At 36.2% G+C, this 10,609-nt stretch overlaps 1 protein-coding gene across 1 annotated transcript; it reads right to left on the bottom strand.

Moving 5' to 3' along the window:
- Positions 1-730: 730 nt before the first annotated feature.
- Positions 731-2,530, bottom strand: LOC140760260 (homeobox-leucine zipper protein HOX4-like). Its single transcript, XM_073097142.1, has 3 exons — positions 1,911-2,530; positions 1,417-1,808; positions 731-1,332 (listed from the first exon to the last, which is right to left on the bottom strand). The coding sequence occupies exons 1-3, from the start codon at positions 1,957-1,959 to the stop codon at positions 901-903; spliced, it is 873 nt and encodes a 290-aa protein (XP_072953243.1). The 5' UTR covers positions 1,960-2,530; the 3' UTR covers positions 731-900.
- Between the last annotated feature and the right edge of the window lie 8,079 nt (positions 2,531-10,609).

Here is a 10,609-nt window from a genome sequence, read left to right as displayed (position 1 = left end):
TGTGGTGCGTAGAGAATATAAATAATAGAAGGAGAATAGACCGGCGAGACGTCTTTCGAGGCGGCGACGTCATTGCGGTACCACTACCACGTGAAGCCGTTTCCCTTCCTCTCCCCCATCAAAAAATATTCCCTTCTTATAACGTCATCGCTCAATTTCCAAATCGCACCCCCCCCCCCCCCCCCCTCCCATATATATATTTTTCTTTGCCTCCTTTTTCATATATAACCTCCTCAAATTTATTATTCACGTTTGTGTTTTATATTTCTTTTATTAATTGTTCTCATGCAGGTTAGGTTAATTAAGAGGGATTGTTCTTCACTAAATATCAATTAAGAGGATTCAAAACAATGACCCTATTATGATATCCATACAACTCATATACATACAAAATTTAAAACAGCATGACGTAAAACAAAGGGATGCTGGGTGACATACCTACAAAAGAAAAAAAGAAAAAGAAATTAATATGAAATATAGAATAAACGTATATATAATATCTTTAGTAAGCTAAATGGTCTTTTAATATAAAATATTATATTAACTTAACATAATATCTGAGGAAAAATCTAGTAGGGCCTATCTACTTAAAATATAATTAGAGCGGTATTAGAAGAGAAGAGGGAAGAGAGAAAATGATTTTAATCCCCTTTTTTTAATAAATTTTCCTCTTAATTCCTCCTCAAATTAATTGCTTTAAAATTTCATCTTTTTTTTTTCCGTTTTATTAAGTCACTTGAAAAGCATTTTGTACACTACGGAGTACATTAAAGAGATTAAAAAGAAAAGAAAGCTACATACATTTTTTGCATTATACAAAACTTTTCAAACTACCCCCTCCATTCTCCAAATATTACCAACTCTATTATTCTCCATCCTCCTCCAAACCTGAATCTAGCTTTAATTCCAGTGCTCGCTGTAGTACCACGACAGCGGCGGCGGCTGCTCATCGGAGAAGAAGCTACTACTGCAAGGCTCATCCCCACTAAGAAATCCACTCTCCTCCACCTTCAAGTAATGGTGGCCATGGTACAACCCTCCTTTGTAAACTCTCGGATCCGAGCTCATCAACAACGAGGAAGAAGAAGAGGTCGTAAATGGAGGAATGGAGCCATCGAAAGGCATGTTGTTGGAAGCTACAGCGGCTACTTGCGAGCTATTCTCGTCGTTTAAAACCACGCTGGAATCGCTATCCACGGAGCCATCCTTGTAGATCAAAGGAGGTGGCTCCTCTGACACCTTGTCCTCCGATTCGGATGCTAAAGGTTCCTCCTTTACAGAGGAATAGCTTAAATTATCCTCCAAAGCCAACTTGGCCTTGAGCTCTTTGATCTGGATTACATAAATTTTTAACAAATTTTAAGTACTCGTAGTGCAAATAATCTCAAGCGAAATCGAGAGATGGGTCTCTTTTACCTCGGCGAGAAAGGACTCCTTGTCGCGGAGGAGTGCGTCGTAGTCGACTCGAAGCGAGTCGTAATTGGCCTTGAGAGCGTTGTAATCACGTTCGAGCCTCTTCGTCTTCCACCTCGCTCGGCGGTTCTGGAACCAAATGGCGACTTGGCGAGGTTGGAGGCCGAGATCTTGTGCGAGCCTTAGCTTGCGCTCTGGCTCGAGCTTGTTCTCCACTTCAAAGCTGTTCTCTAATGCTCTCACTTGCTCTACGCTTAGCCGCCGCTTCTTCTCTCCGCAGCCGTTGCTCCCCTGGCCGCCCACGGAGCATAGAAGCTCGTCGTCCCCGCAGTCGTCGCCTTCCATGTCCAAGATGCTCGACGGAAAGCCTCTTCCGTGTACCCCCTGCTCTTCTCCTACACGACCCAAGTGAGAAAACGTGTCAAAGTCGGTACCTTTACTTACTCCCTCGTCTCCCTCTCGAGATTATAAACCAGTGCAAGACTAGTTGTAATTACCAGGTGGGCATATGGGAATCAGTTGATCCGCGCAGCTGAGCCTCTTCATGAGTGCTTTCTCGATTGGATTTTTACGGTTTACCAATTAAGAAGAGAGATCTCTACAAAGGTGGTGGCGATTTTAGATGGATTAAAGGAGTTGGGCAATAGATAGTTTACAAAACGGCCGGAGAAGCGGCTTGCCATGGACGAGAGAACAAGAAGAAGAAGAAGAAGAAGAAGAAGAAGAAGAAGAAGAAGAAGAGAGAGAGAGGAAGGTCTCTTCTTGCACGACGACGACCCTTCTTCTTTCTCCGACTTCCCCATCTCCTCCGCTTCTGATCCCATCATCCCAAGATGGGTTCTTTTTTTTTTCGTCCCTTCTTTTTCTTTACAAAATAAAAATACAATTAAAAAAAGAAATCTCTTTTCTTTGATCACCTTGGATTTGATTCCTTACTAGAGGCGCTCATGACCCATGAATGAATTGGCTATTAGAGGAGGAGGCGATGAGGGAGAAAGGGGGGAGCAGTGGGATGGATGACGACGATGGTTAGCGAGGACTCATGAGAGAGAGAGAGAGAGAGAGAGAGAGAGAGAGAGAGAGAGAGGGAGCGAGGTCGGGGATGCGGGATTCTGTGTGCGTATGTATAAATAAATAAAGGGGAGAGAAGTACTAGCAGAGCACCTACAGGCTACAGCCGAGAAGAAACTAGAGAGAGATGGGTTAGGTGCAGGTGGGTTAAGAGGTGACCCTGGTTAAGCCTTACGAGACTACTCTCGCGAAATGAAATGAGAAATCCATATGAAATGTCGACCAAATGCATTGCCGTTCCTTATTTTATTGCTATAAGTTGGTCGCATATTTATTTGCCCATCTTATTATATTCTGCAACACCCAACAGGTGACCGGGGATTGCCGGTTTTGGAAAGTAACGTGGAGATAAAAATTACTTTTTATCCGGCGAAGATTTTATTTTATTTTTTAAAATAATAAATATAAACTTTAAAATTCGCCCTAATTACCATCTCTACATCTAATGAGGCTTGAACTCAAACGCGGCTTCTTGCTGCTGGTTAAAAAATTAATTAATTAATATTCCAATCGGTATATATATCTCTAATCAAATAAAATAGCTAATATGTCATCTGAAGTTTGAAATCTTAGTAATAAATAGTATAAATAAATCTATATCCTCGCATACAAGTTTCTTGAATTGTTCTTCGTACATTAAAAATTGACTGAAAATTAAGTTGCCTTTGTTCCCACCAAAATCCTGATTCTCTCTAATGTTATGAACTCCATAGAGTCAGAAATCCACTGCCCATATTCGGAAAAGTGAATGAGATAGTTCTTCTAGAGATGACATATTTTCCAAGTTATATACTTATATATATATATAAGTTAGATTGTGACAGCTAATGAGAGCTGACCAAATAGTCATTATTCTGGGATTTTCTACTCCTTGCAATACTTGCTCAGCAATCTTCACTTATATACATATATTCACGTGTAATTTTCTCCACAATTTTTATCTCCTTTTCGTATAAATTAATCAATTAATACAAGCTTATGAGTCAACTATTCACACCTAGCTTGTCCTAATCTACTACTCTTATAGCTCTAAGTAAGTGAAAATATAAAGCCAGGCAGGGTTAATCTTCTCTTAAAAGAGTTATCCTCAAAACTTATTAGATATCTAATACCTGCCTGCACCTTTATGGATTAAGAGTATATTAATCCCGGATGTTAAAAGGAATGCTAAAGCTTTCATTCTTTTGGATAACATCATATGGACTCCAGCATAGGTTTCATCGTATAAGCCAAAAGACTTTTATTTTCTTTCTTTTTCCTATAAAGTAGCTCGGCAGATTCCTTGTATGGTGTTGTTTAATATTAATTATCATTACTACTGTGATTAGCAACATAGAACGTTTTAACAGGTTAGATAATTAAGTTAATCCTCCTAAAAGTTATTACAGTAAAAATTATACTAAATATCACATAATAATTCATCATATACACAATAAGGAGCCTTATGCTCACTTGGAGGTGACCACATACCGAGTTGATGGTAAGTACGTGGACATTTGCTCGTCACGGTCTGGTCCACAAAGTCTAGAAGAAAACGATCGAGAGCTCTTAAATATATATAAAAAAGACTTTAATCGATAATGACAGAAATTAGAAAGTAATAATTTTTTTTTGGTTGATAATAGGATGGTGTTTACATAGTTAAAAGGGATAGTTATATTAAAATTTTAATTTTGAAGTTAATTATAAAATTATGCTTGAATTGATCCAGTTGAGCTGATAATCACATTGAGGCGAGGAGAAGGGAATTGAGAAATGTGGGATCGGGTGGAGGAATGAGTGAGGACGATGCCGGATAAGATTAAGATGGACTGAGATGAAAGAAGATAGGTAGATTCAATGTTAGAGAAAGTTAGTAAAGGCTATAGTTATGGAGACCGACCAAGCTATGACAACCTCAAGCCCTAAGATTATCGGTGACTAGGACAGCCCCAGAGATATGGGTAGAGGAGAGAGAGAGATGAAGAATAAGGAAGAGAGATAGTTAAATAGAGAAAACAAGGGAAGAAAAAAGAAGAAAAGATAAAAGAAATGGTGAAAAACTTCTCTCCCCTCCCTTAGTCACATAGATCTAAAAGAGGAGAAAGAAGAAAAACGTCAGACCACGACGTTATCGATCTTCCTAAAATAAAGAAAGAAAAAAGTGACCAAGATCCTAACGGAGCTAAACCGTTCGCTTAGATTGTTGACTAAATAAGACTACATTCAATGATAAATGTATAAGAAGATATTGACTAAAGATTCATATTAGTTATATGTATCATATAATGCATTAATATTAAGTATCATATTATGAATTATTAAGCTGAGCTTGATCGAGCAGGCTTATGATCAGCTCGAGCTAAAATTAATAGGGAGCTTGTTCTGCAGATCAAGTCGAGTCAAATTAATCTAAGCCGAGCTCAATTGAGCCTTAAGTGAGCTAAACTCGGGTCGAGTTGGAGCTTGAGCTAGCTCTATTATTTTGATACCTCTATATATAACTGTATTCAGGCTCGAATCCCAACAACTAAATTGTGGAGTTGGGACTTATGGTAACGGTTAAAAAAAGGTACGGATAAATGGTAGTTTATCAAATAATTTAACTAGTTAAAGAGACGTGGATTGTTAAATAATTAAGTCCCTATTAAGAAGATTGTTAACTAAGCCGATCTCCTTCCACGTAATGGCCGTGCATCTCATTCGGATCTTATTGCTTGGATTGTGACTCGGGATCAAATTTATTAGTTATAATGGAAGTCATTATCAAGTTAAACACGAAAGAATGCACCTCAGAATAAAAGAATAAGATTATACCACAAGAAACAGTGCGCGAATTTCAAGACAGTAGTGGGCTGTCACTCACTCATCTTCTATATGAATACCTCTTAAATATATTATTTATATCTATATCTTTCTGTTTGCTGAATTACTAAGTTTATTTTTAGTTTATACGTGTCAAAAATTAAAAAGCCATGAGTTTTAGAGGGTATGCATGCAAATATATATATTTTTTTTGGAGGGAGAAATTGGAGTATTTACTAGAGCACTTGATGGGAAACTAAGTAATTAGCAGATTAAGCATTCTTAATTTCAATTCCTCAAATCTTCTCACATCCTCGGGATAAATCTGTATTAAATTAGGGTGAGGTATTTAAGTCAGCCATCCTCATCCGATATCTACCTTATTTGTTTTCATATATAGGGTCAATATAGTTTAACTACTATATATGCATAGTCCTTAAATATATCATTTAAATGTTCATTCTAGGTATATTTTAAATGGGTTTTAATCCTCAATTTTTCTCAAAAAAAGGTAAAATAAAACCACTGTAGAGAGAGAGATATATATATATTCTCTATTAATAAACTCTTTTGACAATATCTATGAACTCAATAAAACCAATAGTAGTTTGGGTGGTAAGACTTAACCAAAGAATAGAGCCCAGAATGCAATTAGTTCCAACTTCCAACAACCATGACTAACTATTTTTATTTTAAAAATTAATGTTCACACTAATCCATTTAAGAAGAACTCATAATTTTTATAGGTCAGCAGAACTCATAATTTGTTTTCTTTTTTAATTATAATGAAGTTAGAGATACAGCTAATTAATAAGCAGCAGTGACCTATATATATCTATCCGAATCTAAGTTTATTGTGCATAAATTTAGGCTGCGACTAAGAGAAGCAAGCCACGAGTGTTCACATGCTACACTAACTATGATGTAGATCTTGCCTACAAAATAGTGTAAGATTATTTTATGAGAGCCTAGTCTAAATGTTCATAAGATATCATCTCTATTTTAGGAGGGAAAACATAGTGATATATGGACCCACCTAATAAATAATGTTGTTTCTTTTACCAATTTTAAATGTATCGTATCCAGATATCAATCAATCATGCGTATCCTAATATTGCACCTAGAAATTTAGAACGAAAAAGGACAAACTTTGATACTTCTAATGATATCACAGTGGTTAACTTTTTTTTAAAAAAAAAGAATTATTCTGAAGTTGTTCATAGCAATAAGGAAAGGCCATGGCCTTCCAATGAAGCTATAACTATAACTATATGTGCAGCATTGTAGTGAGTAAGGTGATCCTCACATTCTCTAAATTTTAATGGAAATTTATTTTTAATCAAAACAATAAGGAAAAGGTGAGCCCTTGGCAGAATTGCATTTTATGTCCATCAAGAGAGGACCCACCTAATAGTTACTTGGGCTAATAGTGTGAGACTACATGGCATGCTTGGTTTTACCATTGGAGGATCCAATGGGACCAGAGAAGGACAAATGAGTGTGGACTCATTAGCTAGTGGCTCTAACCTTGGGGGGGTCATAAGGTGCACTTCCCTTCTCCTGTTCCTCTCTAGCTTTGTTATCTTCTTTATTTTGAGAGAGAAGGGGTATTAGCTTTTTCTTTGTCATCACTTTCTTCTGTGTTATGATTACTAATAAATCTGGTGGTCCAATGGGGCCTCTCCTTTTTATCTCTTTTTTTACAAGTAATGAGTGATCTGTAATAAGGACGTATTAGATATCAATGAGCTCATGATAGGTTCTTTCTACTGTTTTTTATTTTCTCTTTGGGATAAGAGAGTAGATTTGGCCAATCTATTGTTTTTATCATTTATGGTAGTCTCCAGAAAAGAGTTACTCTCTATCTCAGACAAAGAAAGTTATGAGGTTATCTCTCTGACCATTTTTATTAAATTTAGGAGATCGATTTGCTTCATATATGATAAATAATTTGAAAACTACAGTAAAGTAATAGGATTATTATTATTTTTTGGATAGGGATAGTAAATCGGTCAAAAACTCATAAATTCCTAAAGTTATGCAAGTACTTCAACAAAGTCTTCCTTTTTAATCGTACAAATATACTAAACATCTCTCTATTCATGCACCGGCAAACTTTGGCAGAAAAGTAGGATCCAATCTCTCTGCAAGGCCTTGGAGTTACAAGCTATAATGATCTAGCAATTATATGTTCATAATTTACCAACTTCTATTTGATACAAGATCTGAAAAGATCTAAACTAAGCCGCCCATATCTGGATATATCACTATTTCTCAGGCGAATAAGATATATAATAAAGTCAAACAGTCATAAAGGACAGCTTAACTACTAGTAACTTATCATGATTATCCTCCATTCAACCTCACCCATCTATCTAATCACCCACCATTCATTCCTATAAGCAACTAAGAGTCTTATATTAACCAGAGTTAATAATCACAGCTGTTAAGTTTAATATCCACCTGCTGAAAGTTATGTTGGCCAATGCCAATAAAATGGACACCAAAAAAGCTCTTTTTCACTAAGGGCTAAGGGGAAGACTTCTACTTCACTTGAAGGAAAAAAAAAAAAAAAGAAAGAAAGAAAGAAAGAAAAAGAAAGGAAAGTTCTCTCTCTATCTATCTCTCTTCCCTCAACTTTCCAAGGTGGCAAAGAATCCAAAAGAGAAGTTCACAGGTAGAACAGACATGTCATCCATCTCTCATCTAAAAGTAATCAATTGCATTGGATTTAGGAACAGACATGCAAAGGCATCTACACAAAAAGCTCTTTCCCTCTCTCTTTCTCTCTCTATGTAGGTTAGGAAAGTGATGGCCTGCTCTCCTTTTTCTTGGTTTTCCTGATAGAGCCTATGTTAGGCGTCCACCTAATGGAATCCTGCAAGAGAGAAAAATAACAAATAAAGAAGAAGAAAAGGAAAAGCTGAAGCACAGAGGAGGAGGAGGAGGAAAGCAATTGAGGTACTTAACTTTTTTGCATGGTGTGTGCCATGTGGGAAAGCAAGCCTAGAAAAAAAGAAAGAAGAAGATAGGGAGAGATGGAATTGCTTTCCTTGTTCCCTTTCCCCTCCCCCACCCCCACCCCCACCCCCACAAGTTTTTCACACATGTCATGATCACACAAAGGACAAGTGATAATAACTTTAGGAAAGAAAACTTAGGCTAATTAGTTGAGTTAGAGAGAAGGACAAGGAACAAACTCCACACCAGGGGGGGATGAGATTAAGCTTTGCTGGGGGGGATGATATTAAGCTTTGCTGGTAGACAAGTAATGGATGGCATGATGCATATGGGAAGAGGTAGTTTAGGGGTAGTACTTTATTTAACTGCAAAAAGCTTGATACCTGGGAATTGGGATCAGAAAGGTAAAGCTCCTTTAGATAAGGAGTCCAAAAATTTTTTTAAAAAAAAACCTATTTTGTTACAAACTAGATAGATATCAATATTATGGACATCCTACCTAGATATTGCTCAATGTTAGAACAAGCCAAATCATATCAAAAGAATGATGATAATAATAATTCAGTCAGAACTGGATTTCAAACTTTCTCCTTTTTTTCTCCCCTTGATAGATTCTTCTGATTTAAAATGGATTTCAATTCCTAAAACAGTTTAAGGGCCAAAGATAGCAAGTGTCACAAGGAACTTATTAAGAATTTGATGGAGAAATCAGCAGTGTCTTTCTCAAGAAGATAGCCCAAACAAGAGGCCACAAATTTGGGAAGAAGATCAAATAGACAAGGCATGAAGGCAGTATAACATCAAATAACACCAATTTATGCTAAAAATAGCTCCTCCTAATATATGACAAAACTATCTGGCTCACTAATGGATAATGAACTTTCACACTTTACAACACAACGTAGATAAGCAATTTATTAGCTATTCTTCTAACTAATGGTACATAACAACAATTTATCTTGACCATTATTCTCTCTCGATTTTTTCATTTATTTATTTTCACTGTTCGTCTTCACTTGTGGATTTTCAGGTCCATGTGAAATAATATGAATCATAGATAGTAAGAAGAAAGATTACCATGTCAAGCAATGAGCCTCCTAGATCAATCCCAAATTCTACAGGAAGAAGCACTTTAAAGAATTGCTGTCTATATATGAACATAATATACTTCTTCCAATTTTTTTACCTCCTCAGTTACAACCCTTATATGAAGCAGATTAAACTTGTTTACAAAATTTTGTTACTTTTACACTACTACATGAAAAGAATGAGACCAAGTCAATAACATAATAGCATCAAGAGAATTAAAATCACATACCACTATATGCGCATCTAGATTATTCTTCCTCAGGAAACAATCTCCTTTTCCAGATTCGTGCGTAATCAAACATAAGAAATAATTATTAACTCCCAACTTTGTTGCTTTACGAAATCCTTCAATTCCAATCTTATCATTAAGCATGGCTAACTTTGCAGAATGTTCCCAAAAGCCTGCCAATTGGTTAGCCAAAGAGAGCAAACGGAAAGATAACATCAAGTTTATAATTTTTCTTTGCCACAACCTCATACTTCCGTGCCAATAAAATATTGCTCAAATGATGAAAGGAACTCATGGTATACGAAAGATCCCGATATCACCGGTTTAATTGAGACACCGTTGAATTCTCTCTCACAAATGACAACATCCATACTACTTATGATTATGTGAATCATCTTTAATATGTCTTCTGACTATGAGGTGAAAAATCCAGTATAAAAGTTCCACTGAGGCTATATATATATATATATTATAGAAGACTCAGTTTTAGACCATGTTCCAGCTTCGGATTGATTAGCAGAAAAGAAGCAACAGAAAGCCGAAAAGAAAGATGAGAAACGTTATTTGCTGAAACTTGGGAGCAGTAGGAAAGGTAACTTTATCATTTTAGTTTGACAATAAAGCTCTCTTTGTTGAATTATTTTGAACATACGCCTGAAATGCTGTTCAGGGCAGTGTTTTTCCCAGAAAATATACTAGTTGACAGTCAAAAACAAATTACGCGATAATGGAAGTACTTCCTTTCAACTTATTTTTGTTCAAGAAAGAACTATGTATGTGTGACAATATGACCTTGCAATTCTCTATTTTCTAATCCAAATAGAACAAGTAATGGATGGCATGATGCATTATGCATATGGGAATTGCTTTGCTGTGCTGGTAGACAAGTAATGGATGGCATGATGCATATGGGAAGAGGTAGTTTAGGGGTAGTACTTTATTTTACCTCCATACTTGTTGCAAATAGTGATAAGATGGCTTTTTTCCTATAAAATCAGCAAAATTCTGGCGATTACATGAAAAATAACAATGCAATATATAGAGAAGATATCTCCATTAGAT

This window comes from Typha angustifolia, chromosome 5 (assembly GCF_048772165.1).
Source record: "Typha angustifolia cultivar Huaian chromosome 5, ASM4877216v1, whole genome shotgun sequence".
Taxonomy (NCBI): Eukaryota; Viridiplantae; Streptophyta; class Magnoliopsida; order Poales; family Typhaceae; genus Typha; species Typha angustifolia.
The sequence above is the reverse complement of the archived record's forward strand: the minus strand, read 5'-3'. Positions and strand labels throughout refer to the sequence as shown.